Source organism: Orbicella faveolata, unplaced genomic scaffold (genome assembly GCF_042242905.1).
Source record: "Orbicella faveolata isolate gen_17 unplaced genomic scaffold, um_ofav_v1 contig_3, whole genome shotgun sequence".
NCBI lineage: Eukaryota > Metazoa > Cnidaria > Anthozoa > Scleractinia > Merulinidae > Orbicella > Orbicella faveolata.
In genome coordinates, this window is record NW_028301558.1 from 11,229,358 (window position 1) to 11,254,077 (window position 24,720).

The 24,720-nt window shown below is 39.7% G+C and overlaps 2 protein-coding genes and 1 pseudogene across 3 annotated transcripts; 2 read left to right on the forward strand and 1 right to left on the reverse strand.

The window, feature by feature from the left end:
- Positions 1-1,607: 1,607 nt before the first annotated feature.
- LOC110051689 (dual specificity protein phosphatase 22-like) lies at positions 1,608-9,234 on the reverse strand (annotated as a pseudogene). Its single transcript, XR_016209865.1, has 8 exons — positions 9,111-9,234; positions 6,475-6,508; positions 5,660-5,742; positions 5,220-5,269; positions 4,514-4,558; positions 4,235-4,264; positions 3,625-3,792; positions 1,608-3,012 (listed from the first exon to the last, which is right to left on the reverse strand). The product of XR_016209865.1 is annotated as a dual specificity protein phosphatase 22-like (transcript).
- A 3,201-nt stretch (positions 9,235-12,435) lies between these two features.
- Positions 12,436-15,675, forward strand: LOC110051751 (glutamate receptor ionotropic, kainate 2-like). The gene has a single exon (XM_020757824.2). It carries the CDS (start codon positions 12,773-12,775, stop codon positions 15,614-15,616), a length of 2,844 nt encoding a protein of 947 aa, XP_020613483.1. The 5' UTR covers positions 12,436-12,772; the 3' UTR covers positions 15,617-15,675.
- A 1,073-nt stretch (positions 15,676-16,748) lies between these two features.
- Positions 16,749-23,942, forward strand: LOC110051663 (kelch-like protein 25). The gene is made up of 5 exons (XM_020757716.2): positions 16,749-17,285; positions 19,112-19,401; positions 20,775-21,196; positions 21,645-21,797; positions 22,547-23,942. Exons 1-5 carry the CDS (start codon positions 16,914-16,916, stop codon positions 22,984-22,986), a joined length of 1,677 nt encoding a protein of 558 aa, XP_020613375.1. The 5' UTR covers positions 16,749-16,913; the 3' UTR covers positions 22,987-23,942.
- Positions 23,943-24,720: the final 778 nt, after the last annotated feature.

The window sequence follows — 24,720 nt, forward strand, 5'->3', positions numbered from 1 at the left end:
GGGCAAAACAAAAAGAACTTGAAAATAGAAATTAAGTTACCTTTAGTATTTTGATATTAGGCAGAAATTTTCAATAGCAAACCACATTTAATCGATTTCTTAGAAACAGAAAATAAAAATTGAAAAACGAAGAAAAATAAAACGATGAATAAATTAGGAAATCGCCGTGCCGATGAGTTCAGTCGTCACGCAAGAAACTGATTTCGGCGTTTACTCAACGAATAGATCTTTAAACCCAGTTTGGCTATTTGCATTGTTGACTGCTAGAGGTATTCACTTGATCACAAATCAAAGGAAAGAAAATAGACGACAGCATTTTGCACTCATTGTTGAAGTTACGAATTGTAAACAAGTGTCAAGAAGTGTATATGACAACTATGGATTTTAGATATTGACAACCAAATCAGTGACACACAATTTCAAGATAAGCTATTGAAACTGGAAACACTGGTCACTTTGTACGTTAAAGTGTGATGAAAAATGATCAAAACTCGATGCTGAATGATATGAGGTCATATTTATATGGTGGATTGCGTGACAAATTATATCGGCGTCATAAACAGAGCATGACCTATTGCGGCTCTATTCAAGACACAAAACAAGACAGGGTCGGAAACTAAACGGAATGTGTAAGCAGGTTTCTAAACAAAGAAAACTATAGAGTTTACTTCACTTGATCCCTTGTCGAAAATACTGACTCTTCGTCAATCTTAGTTTTTCCTTTATTCTTTTCAATGGTCAAACAAACATTTTGTAATGCACAACATCCATAGAGCAATTCATAGTGACTCAGAGTGACTGCAGGAAAAGATAAATTGCTGACTAAATTACACCATTTTCGACCGTCAAGATTTTTCTCTGGCCATGTTACGGCTAGCTCTGGCCTTGAACCGCCCAATCACTTCAGTCACCATCTTTATATTATGCCTTCAACCGGAAGGGGAATAGAAACCGTGAACATTTTCCTTGCCACTCAAGGTGGCTCTCTACAATTGATATCGTAATAATACTTTGTGTAGATGTCATTATCTCACTCGCGTATTTTCGCTGAGAAAATCGGTCGAACTCTTCTGTTGATGTCACTCTTAGGGGCGATTGATGAGTGCACCATGTTTTTCTTAGCTTTTTAAAATAAAATCAAATTACCATGGTGACAGCCCACGACGTCACAAGGGCCACTCCTTGTTCACCTAGCGTACAAACGAACAAAACTGGGAAAGGTGCTGCTTCAGCGCTTTATGGACAATTTAAATTATTATAGGACTGAAAGGTTCCAAATTTCGAGTCTATTAATGAGAAGGATGAAATACGGTATAAATAATGAGGAGTAACCTTAAAGTAAAAGTAATGGACAGTATTCATGTGTAAATACGTTTGTTGACCCCTCGTTATGCTAAACAGGGCGGTTCTTTTTTTACTCTGTGAAACACTGCATTGGAACAAATGAGAAGCACTTAATTTCATGGGTGTTGCATGGGGTGTGACTACTCCGAAATGAGAAGCACTTAACTTCAAGTGTTTATTGTGTTCAAAAAGTTTCGCTACCATGTCCGAACATGTTCACAATTTTATGCCTGACTATTCAAACAAACGTTGTTGAGCTGTGCTTTCATTTTTTTTTTTTTTTTTTTTTTTTTTTCATGCTTTCATGCATTCTGCTCAGTTTTGGAATTGTTCTCAGGGGACATCTTACTAAAATTGAACAAATTTGTTTCTTGGCACTCCTGGCGGGTAAAAGCTTAATGCATTAGGAGCAAAGAAAAAAAACGAGTCAGTCATTTGAATGCTTCTGATAACGGAAGTAAAACCACATCGGTTCGTACTTTGCCAATGTCTTGACGCAACGAATATCAATAAGAGCGCAGGCACAAAAAATATATACGTCAATATACACGCAACTCGTGATGATCATTACAGTCTTCTTTGTGCATCACGTGAGCATTTAATACAAAAATACAATCTCAAATTTTACAAGTTCTACGTGGAAGTGATTTTAACGAGGTTAATTATTTTCAAATGCCTCATAAATCTATTGGGGCAGTCCAGACATTACTTTTTTTTAAGATACCTGTATCTCAAAATCTATTTCAGCGGCTTCAGTTAAGTATTAGTGAAACCATCTTAGAAGCAGACTAACCGTCCCCGGGCCCGGGACGGGGGAAGGGGGGGGAGATACTCCGATATATTGGCTATATAGTTATGTGCCGCGAGATATATACGGATTGACCTTCCCAATCCTTAAATAGGGTATCATTTTTGCTCCTGTTGGTATTGGGTTTCAGGTGTGATCCTTAAATAAGGTACCTAAAATGTATTAACTAAAATCTCAGTGCGTAAATGCCCAGCTAAACGAAGAACAAATTTTATGCTTGATGCTTACCTGGCTTTAATTACCTTTACCTTTGCCTTCGAATATTTACAGAAAAGAAATAAACCTGACCCGTTCAAGCCATTCTTAGTTTTTGGTTTTCCTTGAACGGGGTGAAATTTTTCGGGTTTGGACCTGAAACAGGGTATCAATTCGCGTCTGCTTCATCCTTAAATCGAGTCCGGGTTTAAGACCTTTCGCGGCATACACCTACCCTAACTTTACGGGAGTACCACTCCCTCCCTCCCCCCCCCCCCCCCCCTCTCTCTCCAGAGAAACCGACAACTAGTGGAGGAAAAAAGTCGAAACAATCAGATTCGGCCACTCGATCGTGCCAATTTCTGTCGGTTACAACAAAATCATTGGATTATCTACAGACCAACGACAACAGTATAAAGTACGAAAAAATGTTAATCTTCCAGCTCCGTATTTATCGTTGCCTCTTCGTCGTTTGGATGAGACGTTTCTTGGTTTTCTTTGCTAATTGAATTAATTTTAGTTCTGTTTGTGTGCCTGCACAAAGCGTTCATCACTGCGTCCTCCTCAGAAAGATCTTTCTCCTCGTTATTCGCCATTAGTTCTAGCAAATACTCCTCATCCTTGAAATCCGTGTTTGGAAAGTCTCTTTGAAGTCTTTCACGTTCCTAGAGCAAGATAAAATGTTCAGTCATGTCACACAGTGAAAGCTATCTTTGCAGAATTGCACTTTCTGAAGGCATTATTCACAATGCCATATTAATTCATCGGCACAGCTTCCTGCTACAGAACTCCTTTAATTAACCCGTGTTTCCTCCAGTCGAAAGAACGAATCTTTGCCGAAACGTTCACATAGAGTTGAGTTTTTTTTTTCTTTTTTTTTTTCCTGCCTCATTTGTATACCCCCTCCCGCCTCCCCACCTGGTTAGAGTGGTTTTCAATAAACTAAAGTAATCACTCTGGGCAATCACAAAGGACACAGACAATACAGTGAACCCATCAAAAATCGAAGTAATTACATGTAGCTAACGCAAGCGCGGGAAAACGTTGCGAGCGCGTCACGATTGGTTTTACTTCTGACTGGATTAAAAAAGTGGCGCGCGTTTTTTAAGCCAATCGTGTATCTTTTGAACACTAAAATGAAAGCCGCTCTATGGAAGTACTTGAAGAATCTAAAACTCCACCGATGCATGTTACGGCGTCGTACAAGCCCAAATAGATAAGTTGCAGTAGAGGACAGATTTACATCTCTTATTACTGTCCTATTAGATTATATTTACCTTTGACGCCTGTAAGTTATAAAAGTCTTGAAGTTGCCTTTGGAATCCATAATTTGGATTGGCTATGGAACGTGAGCACTTAATGGCTTTAATGGCATCTCTCCAGTTTAGCTGAGTGACATGATGTATGCTGCAACGAGGGTTGTTGAGCGAGATACTCCAGCCATGCTTACATGAACAAGAAAGATTGACGAATTAAACGCAGCAGATAACCCTATTCGCGTTTTTCAGATAACACTAGCTGAAAAATCTGCCCACGCTACAATTCTAACAACGCTGGCCCAATGCAACCCCCTCCCCCCCCCCCCCCCAAACCCCCACCACACCCCACTCCATTCCAAAGTTGCAGCTACCCATTTAATACACCGGTACTCCTGGGAGCCGGGAGGTACTGTTAGAGTAACGTGTTTTCAGGAAAACACAATGGTAATTTAAGGACCTTTCCCCAACCCAAGACAGTACCTGTCAGAGACTTATAGGGCATAAGATGACATCAATACACTGTATCTTGTGGTTTAAGCAATTCGCCATGTCCCCCAAAACCAAATCGCTCAATGCAACATATCACGTCAAACATATCATGTCATTAATCAACAGTGAGAAAGCTTACCAATGAACCAAGCATGCTCCATTATTTAGCCTGAAATAAAGAAACAAATCAAAGTCAACCTTAATAGCGAACAGAGTTGCATTTCACAGATCTAATCACTCTATCATATTCCATCTTCAATTTTTAAAGAAAAAAACTCTGTACAACTGGCCTGGGAAGACCAGTTTTTCCACTTTTCTTTACCAAGAGACGTGAAATCCAAGAGCAACTCACAGACATTATAACTAACACGCGCTCAGTAAGCAATCAGGTCATATTTCCTTAAAGAACATTATTTACCTGCACTTGTGAATAAAATCAATGCTCTCTTGAAAAAATCCTGATCTGAGGATAAAGAGAAAGAATTTAAATTTACAAAGGTACCTCTAAAGGAAGTTTTTTTTACTATTTTATTAAATAAATGCTACTGGTAATATTCAAGATTGTGATAAGTGGTACTACATCAAGTTTGCATTTAACAGTTACCAGTAAATTAAAAGCCCTTAAAAGTGCTCTACTCTGTGAGTGAATGATCATGAACACTGCAAACAGCATTTTACACATCTTCAAAGTTTAAAAATTATTAATAGCAAAAGACTTTATGAAATGGCATAATAATAATTATTGCTGTGGTACTTCAATTTAGAGTTGTTTTATCAAGTAAACACTCGTTTGTAAACAAACTGGTTACTTAACAAATCTAAAGTTAGTTTTATTAACATTGCTGAGTTTGCTTTAATCATTAATTGACTCGTTGTTAAAACAAGTAAAACAAGCAAATACCACCCCCAGTGTTGTGATCGGTGCTGATGGACATTTTTAAGTATTCTGTAGTCCAATCTGTTTTTTTTTTGTTTTTTTTTCTGAATTTTTGGTGGCTTCTGCTCACCTTCTTCAGACCTGCAATCTTAAAGCCAAAGGTTCATAACTCCTTGTTACAAGCCCATTTGCTGCCATTTTTTCATTACTAAAACTGGTAACCTTATTTAAGCAAGCCCATGCTTACATCTCTTGGTCAGGAGAATCAGCAGCATGAATGCATTTGTACTTTAGGTGCTGCAAGAACAAAAAAAGAAACATTTTTGAGTTTATTTTACATGTATGTGCTTCAAATAAATTCAAGACATTTATTACCATCATCATTTTTTTTTAATATAATAATTCTAATACCTTTTATACCCAGTTTCTATTCCTTCCCTTGTAGCTCCCATGTCTTTACAGTGCTTTTTCTTTAGAAACATACTGCAGAGTGCTGCAAAATTTTCCCAAATTTTCCCAACTCCTGCCTGCCCACCTTAGGAATCCTACCCCTCAACCTCCCTTTTCCCAACTCCCATAGAGGTCTTTCAAAAAATTTTTATCCTGGGATATCTTAAAATGTAGTTCCCAAGATTATAGAAAATGTGGGTCAGTGTGTGTTTACAAAGATACTTGTGCATGACATACCTCTAGTACTGGTTGAGCATTGTCATGAATAGCTAGGATGTGTGTAATGTTATTCTTTGTCAATTGATCCATGTCTTTGGCATCTGAAAAACAAATAAAATAATAAAAACTGTGTATATAAATTAATTACTGTCAGTAACAAGCATGATCATTCATGCAGAGAAAATTAGTTGTTCAAAGTGCAATGTCTTTTCTCCTCATTTTAGAAGTAAATTAATACATCAGATTGGAAAATGTGATCAAAACAACTCTCAGCTGGCAGTACATACATGTACATTATGACCACCAGTTAAACTCATCGCCAATTGATGAGCTTGCTGGAAAGGTGTCAGTGGAGCTGAGTGAGATATTAGCCTTGAGCAGAGTACACAAGTGTCCATGGCAATCCTGAGAGTGGCAACCGATATATTTACCACCATGTGTAATTATTATCACCAGCAAAAGGGAGGGAGGCCAGGGAGCAAAAGCAGGCTACAAGCACGAATGACACTCAAAGCAAACTGCATGTTCTTACACAGCTGGCAAGCAAAGCATATAAGCCCTGCAAAAACCCATGTGAGACCCCACGGTGTAAGGTCACTCTGAAAGACCACTGACCAGCATTGGCTTGAGTCAAATTTCATCTAAATTACATTTAGCCACATTTAAAAAAAAAAAAAAAACGTCACAAGTACATTCTCCTGAATCGTGTGAGGTGCACTGATGGTATCCTAGTTCTAACAATAACAGTGATTCAGGCGTGCTTCATAATCAAGTGGAGCACTGCATAATGGAGGTTGAACTCTGTCTTATTTAATATCATATTCAATGCGTACCTCTGAAATTCCCTAAGTAAAGCCCCGGGAGAACCTGCAATTTTTATCAAGAAACAAACAACAATTAGATTATATATATTGAGAATGACAACAGAAATAATTCACTTCAGCAATGTCCAATAAACAAAATTTAATATAGGAAAAAGATGGCTTGTTGTTCAAAAGGTGGATAATGCTATCCATTAGGTAAATCATTATCCAGTCAGGGTAAGTGATTTTTTTGGTTGGATAGAATTACCCATCCTTTGTTCAACCTGGCCCTTGTGCAGATTTTGTCTGGAATACATTGCCCTGAGAAGACAAATGAGTGGCACAGTAGCAACTGAAGAAGCTTTTGTCACAACATTGACATCAAAGCAATGTTTGAATGCGATGAGTTTCCAGCAATCTCTTGAGTAATCATCTTTTAATGACATGCTGCAGCCTGATCTGTTTGTAAGTGAGGAGCAGATGGAAGTTAGTGGGCAATACAATTTTCTTAAATCATTTTGATATGATGGTGGACAGGAATATCTAGTGGTGATCTGTAACAGTATCAGTGTGAAAATACTGGTGTTCTGGAATTAACCTCGTATCTGTTGGAAAAAAAAAAACTTCTTTAGATGAGCCAAGTTACATGTAACCTTCTAGCTTTGGATATTGAAAGTGAGAGGTGCAAATATCAAGGTACAGCTGACTGCCACTGACTGAGACACTGTTCTCTATGATAGTTTCTAACTTGTTCAGCATCTACTAAACATGAAGGTCAAATTTTACCTCAGACAAATTGCGGTTCACTTATAAACAAAATGGCAATTACCAGCAAGTGTACTTTAGCTGCTCTCGGGGTTCTTAGTATCAAATTATGATGCATGTTAGTTAAGGTGATTCCCTAGTAAAAGAACCCACCATAGATTTCCGATGAAACTTGGTATGCTGTTGTTACAGGACAAGGAGACATTGAAAACGTAATAAAAAGAGGGGGTCACCGTGCTTGTTTTCACGCCACAATGCTGACGAATATGGTTATTTAGGTGACTTTTGGTTATATCTGTGCGCAACAAATAAGCTCGATCATTCTTCAATGCAACGTATTATAGCACACAGAGTTTGACTTTCTTTGATTGTTTATTCATCTACATCCCAGAAAAGATGTCTTCAAATACCCTGCATTTTTTTATCCTTTTAAGGAAGCATAATTTGGACATGTGTTGTTGGGCCCTTTATGTCTCCTCTGTAGTATTTATTTTATTTGCCAAAAAAGTAGCCATAGATTTCTGCTAATTTTTTTTCTCAGTTATTGAGGATATTGTTCTCATTGAAATTATGAAATAAAAAGTGGGGGTCACCGTGCTTGTTTACGAGACAAGGAGCATCTATTTCGCTATCAAGCTTAGTTTAAGGGAAATCTCTTACATTTAGTGCGCGCACGCTCTCACGTGCGCGAGCTAATGACGCGAAAATCTGCGCAGTAGGGATGCGCAATGCAATACTGAGGAATCACCTTAAGTCAATAAGATTCTCATAACCATAGCCCTCACTGGAAATAGCCATTGCAGAAATTTTGACAGGGGGAGGGGGAGGGCAATCTTTGTTTCAAATGAGGTGAAGTTTGAGGTCCTTTTCGGCCTCTTTATTAATTTACATGCAAAAAACTATGCAACATAATTCTTACATATTTGAAGAACTTGTTTCTGATTTGTAGATTCTGGATTCCTGAATGTGTTTCAAGGTGCCCATACATTAATATGTACAGATGCAATTTTAATGCTTTTAGAGTGATTTAATTCTGCAGCACCTTGCCTTTGAATAAAATTGGAGAACTTGAGAAGTATATTTTAGGAATTTTCGGATGCAAAATCGACTGAAAATCAAGAATGTTGTATTTCCAATCTCAAAATTCAGGTTCTTATAAGAAAAAGGATTGCACTGACGGTCATCCAGCTTGCTGACCAGAATCTAATCCAATTAATAACCCATGTCAATAATCCATTTTAGCCCCCCCTTCCCCCCAAAAAGGCGAATGTTTGATCGTGAGCCCTAACAGCAACAAAATTGGGGAAGAGGCATCTAGATATTATTCTGCAAAGTAATTAGATTTGTTTCTGGAAGGTGCTCGTAATCTTAGCTGTCGTTTGAAGGCTGCCAGAGTAACAGACTGGCATGTGGTGGTCGATTGATGCAGCAAACTACAAAGCAATCAAAAATTGCAATTTAATAACAGTCACCATTGGATTACTGACAACCTCGAATTTGCGTAGACTGAAACTGACAGTATTCACCAACTTTCAGAGGAGATCCTGAACCAAGCACATTGCTTAATTAAACACAAGATAGGCAATCCAAATTCACAAGTTCAATTTCCTCAAGTGTCTAAGCAAAAATATTTGTGAAGCCCGGGATTTAAGTACTTTAAGCTAATTCCATGAGATCTAATTTTAAGCCCTTGAAAGACAAGAATTTAGGCAGAATTGTACGTGTGATTACGACTCATGCTTTAAATGAGGAATTATTCAAGTGACAGAGAAGAAAAGCTTTGCACAGCAATTCAAGATACGAAGTTTCGCAAGACACGCTGTCATGACTATTTCAGGATCTGTTTGAGCTATGTAGCCACATAAGTTCAAAACAGTATCAACAAATACAATAAACTCTACCTTGTTCATCCCATTCCCCATGTTTTGATCGCAGATCAAGGCCAGAAAAACAAAATATTACCAAGTGCTAGGGATCAGACAACCAAATTTCCGCCATAAGTTCTTTTAACACCAGTCCTCCGCGTCCTGTGGAGCATTCCCATCAGTCACTGCGAGCTTGAAGCATCGCTATTCGAGATATCGCTGTACTTCGAACTAATATTAGACATTCAGTCTGGCTTAAGAAAAACAATAAATCTCAAGCCCAACTTTCCCCAACTACTAATTTTATTATTCCACTACATATTTTACCGTCTCTTAAAGACCAGTTCGCCATAACTGAAAAAGCTCAAAAACAACCTTTACGAACCGCGCTCGCCCTAGGCTGCGATAAATTATGGAAGCCGGCGGTGTTGGAGACTGCTGACAGCGAATTAGTAGTAAGAATTGAACCGAGTAGAGAACAATAGACCAATTTCGATATCTTAAAATTCAGCCTGAGACAAAAGACATCAGCACGAGGCTCCGGGGAATAACTGCAGCCCCGCGGGAGTTTGTGGGGTTTATTCCCCGGAGCCTCGTGTTTAGGTCTATTGTTTTAGACGGGGACGGAGACCGTAAGTCTTGGGATCCGCGCGCACCTATGATATGGGACAATTTTTCTATTTTTAGAACAAATTGCGCCATCCTGACGTCATATATCCGCGCGGATCCACGCACATGTCGGGGGTTCTCGCGTGGATGTTGTCACGTTACATGATCAAATGGTGAGAGTTGAGAGATTCTCTTGCGTATTTTTCACAGCGATCGTAGGGAATACGAACCAGGGCGCTTATATGTAGTTTTATGCTCTGAGCCAACGGAAAAGGTGGGTTTTTCAGGGTCGAAAACAAGACTTCAATCTCGCGCTGGGAATGAATAATAAGATCTGCTCGCGCTAGTTGTAAGCTTACGCGTATGTTTTTGAGTTTGTTCTGACTTAAGAATGTAGCAAGAAAACTCTCTACTCTGGTATCGAGTTAATTTGTGAGTTTCTCAGACAATGGTTAATCATAACCAAAACCTGTTTTGATGGTTTCTTATTGTTTCTGCTTGTTTGGTGAGTTTGCAAAAGTTTTTGAAGGGAAAGTCTGACGCGTACAATAGACCATTTTACAGTTGTCTGCTCAGTGACCTGGCCTTTGTATGGCAGCGAGGCTAGAGTTGACCTTGTTTTGATACAGACCTCACTGCCTTTGTTGTGTAAAATAAGTTGTTCTGATGCTAACTAGGTGCATTTACATGACAAAAGCAGTGAGGTCTGTATCAAAACAAGGTCAACTCTAGCCTCGCTGCCATACAAAGGCCAGGTCACTGAGCAGACAACTGTAAAATGGTCTATTAGCTCATTTGCATAGTGCAGCTCGTGCACTTTCAAGTCCGAGTCGGTGTTTTCAATTGTCAACAAATCTTGACAAAGATTTCTTTCGTTATCTTTTCTGCTGAGTTGCTGCAACAGATTTCACGAACGCAGAAAAGGCTACTAACATCATGTGTGTTTCTTCAACATAAGCATAGTGAAGTTTTACACTACGAAAATGAAAATAAACAAGAGTTTTGATATTTTAAACTCGATCAACAAAATCGAAATCGTTATTCAAAGTTGATTAAAGAAAGCGTCATCGTAACTTTGCTGATTATTTCTGCTTTATTCGCATATTTTCAGCTTAGCTTTTAATATGTTCTCAAACATTTATCAATCTTAAACATATTTAAAAACTATAGAGTTATTGTTTGAGTTCGATGTACGTTTTCACACGAAAGTGCGGCGGAAGTACAATTTGTCATGTTTACTGACTGTACAAAACACGCATCGGGGGGGGGGGGGGCTCTCATTCATCGACAACAGATAATTTACTGGAGTTTTACACGAATAAAACTGAGCAGTATCTACGGACGTAAAGTTATTGGGCCTTGATGAAACATCAAGCATTGCTTATAATTCAGGCGAAACTCAAACTAACAATTATTTTGTTTTACTTTTCGGTCGCGATAGACTGGCAAATTCTCGCAAGCGTGTGGCAAGAGGAGCTAGGAAACTATGAAGTCCTGAAGCTCTGCTATATCTAAATATATCGACCTAATTTTTTGCTGTGTAATGGAAAAGTTATTAATCTTCAACATATGTGAAATTTAAAGTGGAGTAATAAACAGCTCATGTAAAAGAAGCATCCGTCGGAACACAACTTGGTCAGCGATATATATCTAAGCTTAAAGCGGAACATACCTAAATTCGACACTGTCTTACTTCACTCAAACTGGAGCAGCTTACGACGAAAATACTTAAGCAAAATTCCAACAGACGTAAACGCGTTGAGTTGTGGGCCAAAAACATAAAAAATTTCGGGAATTTCGGACGCCATTTCCCCCGCGCGACATCCGCAAAATCCTCGCAGCATGTACGCGCGTGTGCCTCAGGCGATGGCGCAATTTGTTCTAAAAATAGAATTATTGTCCCATATCATGAGGACAGCCCCAATACTAGAAATGGCGCGCGCTTACGGTCTCCGTCCCCGATTATGGCTCCTGTTTAGACTGAATTTTAGTATATCGAAATTGGTCTATTCAGGGAGTCATCGCACAAGTAATTTCAAAATCGGACAAGCGCGCAAATATTTAGAAGGAAGCCATTAAGGGCCCATTAACTGATCTTTTCAAGCCGTTGCTAAGGAAAACTTATTCTCATATAACCTCATCATTTTCAGCTAGTTCAGAGTTATTTCATGTGTTTTAACTTTTTCATGATCAGCAACACCAGTGATGACGTCATCAGGCCACGCCATTGGTCATGTGACTAATACTGAAAAAATGCAAAGGCTCCCGGGCAAATTACTTTGTCAGGATTTGTTTCATTGGTTTAATATTTTAAATTTAATCCTCATTACGCTATGCGTAGATTTTGTTTCACTTCTAAAAGGTCAGATTTTGAGAGAATTTCAAAATATTGAAAAATTCGTAATTTTCCCTAAAAAGCATGATTTCGAAAAATGAATGCATAGCTATGTTTCCAACGCTGGCTTTAATCGAAACGCGTCGAAAAAGGCTGGATTTAATGAAAAACCGCGCTTCCTTTACCATTTAAAGAGACCGGAAGTGCACCCGATATATATTGGAAGTTACCCTATCAGCGCGTGCGCAATTTACACTTCCAGCACACTTCGGTAAGATCAAACAAAGCGACCCGCAGTTAGTTTTTCTCCTTCTTTTGCTCTTGTTTTTCGGTTTTTCTCTTATTTTGTCTTTGCTCGTACTTTTTTTATTTTGCCGTTGTGAAACACAAAGAAAAAACATCTAAAATGTAAACGAATTTGCAAGCTATTGAGTTTTTTTTTATTTTCTGCGCTCAAGCTGACGTAACTAAGCGGAAGCGAAATTATCCAGTCACCACAAGTTGTAATTGGATATCTACAATTGGACACTCACGTGATCATTTGCTGATTACGTGACAAATAGGTACACGGAGATCCAATCACGATAGAGAATTTTGTTATAGATACGATTAGAACGAAAATAACTCTGAAAACTGATTCTCGTTACAACTGATATACGCGCGTGCTCGGAAAGGCTGGCGATTGTGACGACGATTTCGCGTCAACTCTAAAGAGCTCGGCATTTGAACCAGAAATGGACAGTTTAGTTTTTCAATGGCAAACCAACGACCTCTACTTGTCCTAACTCTTCTATTGTATCCTCTGCAATCAGCTAGTGTTAATTACGTTAAAATTGGCGGAATACTCTGCGACGAACTTAACTCAAATGAACTTTCGGCCTTCAATCTTGGCTTGGAATATGTTAACAATGATGCAACGTTGTTGCCGAACACCGTTCTCGTCCCTTTGATAAACAAAACTGACTGGACCGATGCATTCTCCAATATCGATGCAGCTTATTGGCAGATTCGCGGTGGAGCTGTTGCAATAGTTGGACCTACAACCTCATCTTCCGTAAAGGCCACGCATGCGCTATGCGCCGGCTTTCACATTCCACAAATAGCTCCTTACGCTACGGATCCTTCATTTGACTTCTCTGCTGACTCCTACAGTTACTTAGTACGCATGAGCAGCAGCGATGCGACTGAAAACCGTGCCCTGGCAGATTTTGTGTCGCATTTTAACTGGACGCGCATAGCGGTGTTGACATCAAGGAGTGATTTTGGTCTGAATGGTTTAGTCGTGTTCAAAGACATTGCTTCTCACAAGGGATGGACGCTGGTAGCCGTGGAAAGTTTTCAGGAATTTAGAATCGTATCCAAGATTAATGCCATGACACAGCTGCTCCACATTAGAAGTCGAGGAGCCAGGATAGTTGTTCTGAACTGCATGGCTGGAAGCATTCGTACCATTCTTCGGCAAGCTAGCGATCTTGGAATGGTTGAAGGATGGGTTTGGCTTGTCACCAATGGTGCATTTGCTTTCGACGGTCTTTATGAACAGGGACAGCCCATACCAGAGTATCTCCAAGGTATTGTGGGCATTAGGCATTCTTTTGGTGGAGGTACAGAATATCAAAACTTTGAAAACACGTGGAAAAAGAAAGGATATGAGGCAGCACCCCTGGAAAAAGACGCCACTGTGGGCCATACATTTGACTCAGTGTTGGTCCTGGCAACAGCAATTCATAACATGATTCAAGATGGCTACAACGTGACAATCACTGAGGGTTTAGAGTTTGGTGTGCTTAAAAACGGCTCGACTGCATTTAGCAAAATTGGAGAAACGCTGTTAGATTATATCACAAAAGTTAATACTTCCGGCGTGATGGATACCATAGTCTTCGATACCAATCGTTCTCCGCTCAGCGCGACATTTGACATTGTAAATCTGCGCCGATCTGGATTAGAGAAAGTAGGTAAATGGGATTCCATTAACGGGCTGGTCATGGAGGAGAAAAAGGAAATAATCTGGCCATCCGAGAAAACTTCTATTCCTAGTGACACATCAGTGTCTATGGAAAACCAAACTTTTACTATTGTCACTATTGAAGAAACACCTTTTATAACCAAGCAATCTTCGTCCATAAAATCAGACAAACTCGTACTAATGGGTTACTGCATTGATCTCCTTGAGAAACTTCAAGAAAAGCTGAAATTTTCTTACGAAGTCTATCTGGTACCAGACGGTAACTATGGCTCCCAAGATGCACTTACCAAAGAATGGAACGGCATAGTTAAAGAGATTATCGAAGAAAGGGCGGACATGGCTGTAGCGTCATTTACAATCAGCTCAGAACGACAAAAAGTCATTGACTTCACCCAGCCGTTCATGCATCTCGGACTAACGGCTCTCGTCAGGTCTGTCAATGATGAAGTGGATTTCTTCGCGTTTTTCAAGCCTTTTAAGGTCGACTTGTGGATAACGATAGCAGTGACCACTTTTCTGATCGGAGTTCTGCTGTGGTTCTTCGGCACATTCAGTCCGTTTGGATTTTATGGTAGATGCGTTCAGATTTCCCATTATAACGCACCACGGGAACATCAGAAGAGGAGACACACCCTTCGCCTAACTAAGTCACTGTGCTCATCTCTTGTGCACTACGTTGGACAAAGCGCGGACAGCTTGCATCCAGTGTCGGCTTCTGGAAGAATCACCGTAGCTGTTTGGTGGTTCGCAATTTTGATCATCATTTCAACGTATACCGCAAACTTAGCTGCGTTTCTCACAATTAAAAGGCTTTCTTCTCCAATAAACAGCATTGAAGATCTGGCAGGGCAGACCTCGACTCCCTACGGTACTGTCGCCAACAGTCAGCCACAGTCGTTCTTCGAAACGTCTTCCATCCCTAGCTTTGTCACCATGTGGCGGTACATGAAGTACCATCACACTCTTCTCAAGAATAGTCAAGTGGGGATCAAAAGGGTCAAACAAGGCAACTTTGCCCTCATAGGGGACTCCGTTGTCCTGGAACATACGACTCACACCGTCGAGTGTGGCACTCTGACGACCATCGGCAGCTTGTTTGGCGAGATGGGTTACGGCATTGGATTACCCAAAGATTCCCCGTACACTAAACAGCTTAGTCAAGCTATCCTAGAGCTGGGCCACGAGGGATACATGGACAGCCTTGAACAAAAGTGGTTCCATTCACAGAGGCATTGTGAAGAAGAACACGTTAGCGATGACCGTGGAATCCAGCTGGGGCTGGCAGACATGGTGGGTGTGTTTATCATTGTCTGCGTCGGAGTTGGAATCAGCTTCATCGTGCTTCTCATCGAATGCTCCGTAGCTTCGTGTTTAACTACAAAAGAGGACGATCCCGATGCGCCCAGAACGGCTTGGAACTCGTTGGATGCTAGACGCGGCAGCACGTGGCATGACTGGAGACATCGAGATGACGTCCCTGAAATGCCGCGGTTTATCAGTGGCTTGACACCAAACGACATGGGACGGTTCATGGCATTTTTAGCGCGACAACGACGCCGGAGAACAGTGTCGTCGGAGATGAACCCGGAGGTGGAGTTGGAATTAGAAAGTCTAGAGAGTTTTAATTAAAAGTGACATTAAACAAGAACAGGAAGAAATAATTGATTTCAACCTTAAAGATATAACCCAAAAAACACACTACCGCCAAAGTGCAACCGTTATTTTATTGTAATACGCTGTTATTTGAAAGTGGAAAATATCTTATAACGAATGATGTGTCAGTTGTAACATCTTAAAGACTAAACGAGGAATTGTAAAATTTTCTAGATCACTACCAGAAATAAATTTGTTTGGCGAGTCTCGCGTATTGTGTTGAGTTTCAACCTTAAGCATCGATTAAGCATCCGGATTACTTTTTCGAAGGTCCTACATCATGTACATCCAGGGTTTGACTTTGTAAATTGAAATGAAATGACGTCATTGTGTAGAAGACATCCCCAGTCAATTGATTCTGCCCTTGAGAATTAAATTGAAGCTGTCCACATTCAGAATAGAACTTAAAACTCTTAATTTTAGAGAAAGCAGTTTAGCATATCGAAACAAAGTACAGAAAGTAAAGCAATTATTTATGAATATAGAGAGCAGCTGAAAACATTGCAACTGCGGAAAATTCCAATCAATGTACCTTTGTAACCACAGGGAACAAATACAGTTTTTATTAGTGTTTGCTTGAAAGACATGTTGCTCGACACAACCTGTCAACAATATCTTGATTAATTCCACAAAGCGTCTCAATGAGCTTTTTAGTTGTTCCACAGTTGGAGAGATCAGAAAATGCAAGGTACGGTATATCAATTGAGACTGAAATGATCCAAAATTGCAAAACCTGATATAAATTGCCGAACTAACATAAAGCTGTAAATTGATTGGACAGTGAACAGTCGACAGAGCGAAGTAAGTTGAGCCAATTGAATTCCCCACTGCTGCTATAGCTACTCAAAACAAACTTTAATCTAATCCAGTCGACTCTTGTGCCGTGTAAACAGAATAATGCGCTTTCCAGCACGACAAAGCGTCAATCGTACACTAAATCTATCTTATCTACCACAATGCATAAAGCACTTTGATTCATTTGAGGTGTTTTATTTGCACAGAAGTTGTCTAAAATGGGGATCCAGCTCAATTTGATTGGTCTTTTTCGTGACACATCAATAAATCAAGGACTTCTTTTTAAAATACACGTCAAATCCCGCAGCTGAAAAGATAAGCAATCCTCCCAGAAACATCAGCGTCTTAATTCACGGTGCATATTGATGAAGCCATGGCGAATATGGAGAAAGAATTACCATAAAGCCTAGCATTTGCGACCGGGCGCACGAAAGAACATTGCGAATCTAAATCTTAATCTTCATCTGAAGTTAAAAAAATGGCCAGTTCAAAGCAAAACAGCTCGTTCTCGCCTTGTAAACAGATTAACCATAACTCCAATTCGTCTCATTTTGTCGCCATATTCGATTGTTTTCACAATATGAGATCAAATATGGAACTCTGCGATGTCACTTTGACAGTAGGCAATGTAAGTTTTTCAGCCCACCGGTTAGTTCTCGCGGGTAATTCGCCGTATTTTCGAAACATTTTTGTTTCGGAAAACGCCGGCTCACGCCACCAAGAGGTCAACTTACCGAGCAATTTTCGAGGAGACGCGTTGCGCACGATTTTGGATTATTTCTATTCTGGAAAGCTGTCCATCAATCAAGAAGACTGTGAAGAGTTACTATCGCTGGCCTCGCTCTTGCAGGTTTGCAACAATTTTTCTTCAATTCAAAGCATTATTTTTAGGATCTGTAAGATAATTTTTTTTTCACGAATATATTACCTCCGATCATGGCTGTTATCAGTACGCTAGTAGAGACAATCTGTTATGTGCAGCAACAGGGACAATCTGTTAGATTCATATTTCGTTTCTATACCGAGCTAAAAATTAAGCAGAAAATATGTTCAGGGCAATTCCAAAAAAAATCTTTTTTCCTGCTTCAATATTTGCGTTACGCTAAAATATATTGCTTGTCAGTTTGTTCGTGATTTATTCAAACCCTATCGTTCGACGGAGACCGGCTTGTTTCAGACTGAAAAAAAAAAAAAAAAAAAAGGAAATTGCTTTTAATTACTTTGTGTTATTACCTCGTGTTTAAATAATTATACAATGCAATTTTTGGTTAAATAGTAAGGATATAATTATGACTATTTATTTCTCCTTTAATGCGACTTTTTTCACTTTCTTGGGCGCTAAAGAGGGGCTGAACATAATTTAATAACGTGATGAAGAAAATTCACTCGGATTTGTTTCACAGCACCTTTAGACGCCTCCATTTCGTTCTAAATATTTTTCTTTGATTGCACTTTCAGACTTCCTATAAGTAACCATGCTCTTGGGCGAATTTCATTACAAAACTTGATTTTCAAAATCGCATCTGATATCAAAATATGACTGATGGCAACGGGTGTCTTTATTAAGCTATTCGACTGACTGTCTCTCTTGTCAATATTATGATGCAGTTTTGTCCCTATATTTCGAAAAGCTGGTACATCTGTCAGTGGTTCTATTAATTTAGTAAACCTATGATGGTAACCACTGAGGTCCTCTAACATATTACTCAAAACCATAATAGAAGTCATATAGGCCAATCCATCTATTTCACCGACTGAATGAATAATCATAGTCATTAGTATGCTAATGCAAGTGCTGCTCTAATCTGATTTGCTGAGCTATCGTAAAATATCGGCCATTAGTGTATACCACACACGTAAATAGTGCTTTTCGTGCATTTTGATTGGTCAACTCGGAGGTCATTTTAGCAAATTGCTGTTCATCTCAAAGCAGAGAGCATGAAATTTCCGAGAATTTGTCGGTTTAATGTAACGAATAAAATACTTTCTTGGTCAGCCAGGTATTCAGCTTGTGTGCTATATACACCTCATCTTTTACCGTGGTGAAAGCGGTGGATATATATTAAGCCGCCAACTGGTGAGGTAAATATTTTCACCTCCACCTCGGTGAATATATACTTCAGTGAAAAATGTTAATTATAGCACCCAAATTCGCAATTAGCCAAACGGACGACGCGACTGCCATCCTAATAGTCTGCGATATTAAGTCACTGACCCGATAAAGCTAGAATGTCATGGTTAATGGTAGTGATTGCACCATTTTGCTAATGCTAGCTCCAGTCCCCTGCGGGGGGCAAAATTTGACCTGTTTAATGAATTAATGAGGCCATTTTTGGCCGAGTGATCACTTCTTGCCCCCACAAGGGAATGGAACTAGGAAATATTTGCATTAGCAAAATGGCGTAATCCCTGAGGCAAATAAAAACGAGGTTTTATAAGTAGAATATTAAGTTCGCACTTAAACATTGAGCGCTTGTTTTCGGGGCTTAAAAAGTGTCCAAATTTTCACGCCAAAAACTAAATTCCTCGCTCGCGCTACATAGCTGGAACGCCTGACAGATTACGTAACTAGAAAAATATCTCCCTAACTTTATTAAACTTTATCGAATCGCACCTTTTTGGTACCCCTGAATACTATTAAGACCTTCAACATCATAGTGCGTTAATTTCTTGCAGATAGAAGCAATTGTTGACGAGCTTCAGGAATTTATCCTCTCAAACCTTCACGCTTCTAACTGTCTGAGGTTTCAAAGCCTTGCACACAAACTAAAGCAGAGAAATTTCAAAGCTAAAATCGATCGTTTCGTAGACTGGAATTTCAAGAGTTTGGTCAAAGAGCCTGACTTTCTGGCGATGTCCGCTGAACACCTTATTGAAGTTATCAGAAGCGAAAATCTGCGAGTCAAACGCGAGGAGACTGTGTACGAAGCAGTGTACAGGTGGTTTAGGCAGGACACAAGTGGACGGTAAGGAGAGATTCTGAAACTGTTGGTTATACGTATTTTGAAAAAAAAAAAAAAAAAAAAAAAAAAAAACTTCGTTAATAATACCATTATTAATATATGACTGGTGTTTGTAGGCGATGTAACGAAGGTTCTGATTGGCTGCTTCCAGGGTATTATTTTCCCCTAATGCTCACGTGCCGATCACTGGCCGTGCAAAAACAAAGCTACGAACCACAAGACCAGATATGATTTACCACTACAAAGTATTTTTATGAGGAATTTCATAAATTACCAATACCAACAAACATCAATGAACTCATAGATATGGTCAAGAAGTCAGTGTTCAAAACCTGAAAAGCAACTCTCCAACAAAATTAATCAATATACTTTTGGTATTTTTAGTGTTTGATTTTCCTAAACAACACATAAGGTTTAACTCGTGTGTTCTTCTACATGACTTTAACGGTTTAAGTGAAAAATGATGCGCAAGTTACAGGGGCTGTAAATCCATTCTGAAATAGAAGCAGGTAGCCTTCCAGACGTCTGCACATCTCTACGAGGTCTTTTTGGTGTTCAAATGTCACACCAAGTGACCCATGCAATGTCCTTTCAGTTATTGACCAAGTTTGTTCGGTAAAGATTGCTGAATATTCGCCAAATTCTTTTTTTGTGTGTTTATGGACCCAGAGCAGTCCAGGTCCATAAACATGCAGGTAAACACGTAAAAAAGGAAAGTTTGGTCAATGAAGACTTTTTTATATGGCATAACCAACAGACATAATACCATTTCTTGCGGGAGACAGCGGGTAATCCCGAGCGGGCAAAATAGCTCAACTTGCCTGGTTGAATAGCTATTCACAGCTCAGAGGGGGGGCCAAGGGTAATTTCGTGACGCCGTGATCCGGTTTTTTTTTTTTGTGCTCTGTGAATCCTGATTTGATAAAAAAAAAAAAAAATCTGTTCCGTGAATCGTGATTGAAGTGTATTCCGTGAGGCGTGAAATGCAAAAGTCCTTGGCTGTGAATCGTGAATAGACAAGAAATAAATCGTGAATGTCTAAAGTTGAGTTCGTAGCTGAATTTCACTGCATTGTGATAAGATTTTTTCCGTGACCTTAGTGATTCGTGAAATCGAAAATTTACTATCGTGACTTCGTGACAAGACCCTCCCTTGCTCCCCCCCCCCCCCCTTGTCCCCCCTCAGCTCACGAGTTGGTTCATCTCGCCTGCTCGATCGTGGAGCTACCATATCAAAATGAGTAGGTAATGATATCTTGTACCTTATGTCACTTCTTGGGAGTGGGAGGGTAAAAAAGTAACAGACTGGGAAGCATATGCATGGAAAATCAACGCATGCATAACAAAGTATTTTTCTTTTTAAACTGAACCACGCAGAGAAAGCAAAGCAGAAGGTGTGTTCAAGGAAGTCCGTTTTGAGCAGATCCCGTCAAAGTATCTCACAAAAGAAATCATACCAAATCTGTGCGAGAAATACAACATTTGCGTCGAGCGAGTCAGAGATGCTTTGGAAAAACAGGCTGTTTCTGGAGAAAGTGCACGAGCGCCTAAATCAGACTTTGCAAGGAAACCGCAAGACGTTATCTACGTCATCAGCTGCAGAACTAACCTCGTGGAGCGATTCGATAACGTCAAGTGCGCATGCGTTCGGTGTCCCGAGATGTCACCGACAGGGCCTGTGGAGAGTCTGAGGGAAAACCGCTGTGCAGTTGTAGTGGGTCAGGATCTTTATTGTGTGTCAAATATCAAAGTCGACAAGTTTAGTGTATTGGAGCTTTGTTGGACTGAAGTTGGAGAAGGTAGGAAAGAATCCTACGTATTAATATACTCATTACCCTGAAGTCCATCTGATAACTCGGAGAATATATAGCTGAACTAAGCTGCGTCTTGTTTTTGTTTGAGTAAGCTTTTTTCTACACAATGTGATTGTCAAGATCTAGGAAATATTATTTTAAAATGTAAACTGGCAGAATTCTCTTGCGAGTCCGGCCTTTGCATGAGAGTTGTAGTCGATGAAGGAGAAAAGAGACCTTGAAAATGATGTATCTTAGAACGATAGTTTACACTTTAGCACGCTAATTCTCATGTACCTTTACAGTGTTGTCGTAAAAAGATTCAAAAGCAAAAGTCGGCCTGTACTTTGAATTGAGCGGACTACTTATCTCTGGCTTGTTAGATTTCCATTTTTTTTCTTTACCTTTCCGGCCAAAGTGACTTGCCTGACTATTCTGACACTATTCTGTGTAGGTGTTAATGTCCATGACTCTGGCGTGTGTGCAGGAAAGGACTGCATCTTCGTGGTGGGAGGAAGGCAGAGAGGAGAAGGAGCCTGTAAATTTGATTTAGAGACACACGAGTGGATGGACCTACCCGACATGAGTACCCGCAGGAGATGCCCTGGTAAGTATTTAATACAGTTCTACTAGTTAGCACCCTCGACCATGCAGATCAAGCGGTCTAGGTTCGAGCCCTGGCCGAAGACATTGTTTTGTGTTCTTGGGTAAGACACTTAACTCTCACAGTGAATGCCTCTCTCCAGCCAGGTGTGCAAATGGGTACCGGCAAATTTAATGCTGGGGGTAACCCTGCGATGGACTAGAATCCCATCTGAGGGAGAGTAAAAAAATACTCCTGGTTGCTTTATGCCATAGAAACCGGAGAAAAGCGCCGGCCTAATGGGCTACATCGCTCGTATGCAGTCTTAACCTTTTGCTTTTATCTCCTTTTAATTTCCAACATCAGTAGAACTTAAATTTCTTTTTAACCACAAACTGAAGTTCTCGGTGAGTTCATAATGCTTTTATCAATGGAAAGATGCACATTGCGTCATCTTCTGACAAAAACCACGTTTCCCTTATAGAGGAAATGACTTAAGACCTTTGCATTACCAGAAGACGTCCCCATGATTTCGCGCGCGTGGACAAACCTTCATTGTACCACATATAGCGTCTAGTAAAGCGTTTCATAGTTCATCTTCAAGTAAAATGAGGAAACGAAACCATAATATCGTTTTCTACCTGAAGTCGTGAGGTGATTGAAGGTGAAGAGATTATGGAATTGTTCTTAAACCAAAGCTGAACTTGATATATTAGTTGTAAATTGAATTTAATGGACTTTGTAACGCACCACACCTCACCTCTCGTTCTCAGGTGTGGCGTTCCTGTCCGGCAAATTATACGTTATTGGAGGCCACAGTCCAGAAGGAGCCTTAGCGTGCACAGAACGCTTTGACACAAAACAAGAAAAGTGGACTACCTTGAAGCCCATGAACTTACCACGCTTTCTGCTAGGCGCATGCGTAGTAGATGGCCTTGTGTACGCTGTCGGTGGTAGGAATAACGAGCGAAGCCTGGACACTGTAGAAGTCTACGACCCTAAAGCTAAAATTTGGACTGTTATGGAGGAAAGCATGCGAGAATGTAGAAATGATTTTGGACTCGTGTCACAAAATAATCAAATTTACTGCATCGGTGGACGAGGAGCTAATTCCATCGAGTGCCTTGACGTGGAATCAAAGGAGTGGAGAACCGTTGGCTCAACGGGAGAAAATAACTTTAGCATAAGCTGTGTGTTTTACCCACCATTGTAGGCATCACATGCGATGTGACATGGATATTGATTCGTCTTCTCGATAGAGCTCTAGCCAATTAATTATTATAAAACATTTAATTTGTTACAGAATTCAGCAAATCGTTCAGTTTAGCAGGTAGCTTGCGTTACGGTGCCTTTTCGTTAGTAAAATTGATGTGGTTAGGAATATAAATCGTTGAAATTTCTCTAGTAATAATAAAGTCGCCTCTGCAAGCGTTCCTACTGGTGTTGTTTTCGTTGCCGTGACTCATTTTTCATCTGAATCAAACTGAATGGATTTATATATTTATATAAACGGTGATGTGTATAGTCTCCTTGAGAGCCGTCGTACTGCGCATGCAGGGAGTACTATGTACGAAACCTAACTAACTGGAACGAAGTGATTAAATAATTAACTGACTGACTGGCTGGCTGGCTGGGTGGCTGACTGACTGACTGACTGACTGACTGACTGACTGATTGACTGACTGACTGACTGACTCACTCACTGACTCACTCACTGACTCACTCACTGACAAACTGGCAAATATGAAAATCGAGGAGCATTAATCCCAGTAGAAGAGCGAACATGTTTAGTACGCAAAGAAAATTGCATAGAACATGAACAGTATTTCTTGATGTATTGTCGGGGGTATACCACATTAAGACGTGAGCTGCACTCACATATTTCAAACACCTATTACCCCAGTTTAAGTAATAACGAGAAGACGAAGTATTTTCTTAGAGCAGAAAACACGGTTACATCTAAAATAATAGGTAAATATATCCATTCTAGAAGAGAGAAGAGATTCTCAATTCACAAAAGTAATTAGCACTATGAGTTTCCCAATTTATTGTATACGGATGTGATACATATTATTTTGTATTATTAGTTAACGTTGAAACCTTTATTGTAACTAGACCAATACCTCCCTTTGGAGAGTAAGGCGCAATAAAGATATACTATTACTATTACCATTACCATTACCATTACCATTACCATTACCATTACCATTACCATTACCATTACCATTACCATTACCATTACCATTACCATTACCATCACCATCACCATCACCATCATCATTACCATTACCATTACTATTATTATTACTATTAGTATTACTTACTGACTCACTGACTGACTCACTGACTGACTGATTGATTGATTGATTGATTGATTGATTGATTGATTGATCGATTGATTGATTGAACGACGAAGGAAAGAAGGAAGGAAATAAAAAAATTCAGGACTACTGATTGGTTCATTTTTAAACGCCTTTCTACAAATATGAACGCAAACTGTAACTTTATTCAAAAGGTATAATTCACATGTTTCTGGGTTTGGAACTTTGCTGCTTGCAAAGAAAATGAAATATACAAAAATTATGTATATACTAAGGACGATTCATAATGTTAAATACCTCGGTAATAAATCCCAAATGTATATAAGAGTATACAGCCCAATTAGCCCACTAGGAGACTGAAACAATAACGATGATGTATACAAGAGTAAAAAAAGAGAGCGAGTGTGAGCTATCAAACTGAACGTGTCAAGCAAGCTTTTTGTCTTCATCTAATTCAAAAAAAAACTTTGTTTTGTACGCCCCAAGAATTTCAGTCAGGGGTTTTACCCTCTTGCCTTAGCATTATAGTCTAGATTCACAAACCTTGCTCGCACCAGGCCACTGTCTCAGAGACCACTGCGCTTTCAATCTAGGAACACCCCAGGCCTTGAGGGTAAGGAAGATTG

What these genes read in the sequence shown, in the direction of transcription:
- LOC110051751 (XM_020757824.2), top strand. Translation starts at nt 12,773, where the DNA reads ATGGCAAACCAACGACCTCTACTTGTCCTAACTCTTCTATTGTATCCT.
- LOC110051663 (XM_020757716.2), top strand. Translation starts at nt 16,914, where the DNA reads ATGGCCAGTTCAAAGCAAAACAGCTCGTTCTCGCCTTGTAAACAGATT. An exon ending in CGCTGGCCTCGCTCTTGCAG is followed by an intron (nt 17,286 to 19,111) that starts GTTTGCAACAAT and finishes AATTTCTTGCAG; the next exon opens with ATAGAAGCAATTGTTGACGA. An exon ending in TACCCGCAGGAGATGCCCTG is followed by an intron (nt 21,798 to 22,546) that starts GTAAGTATTTAA and finishes TCTCGTTCTCAG; the next exon opens with GTGTGGCGTTCCTGTCCGGC.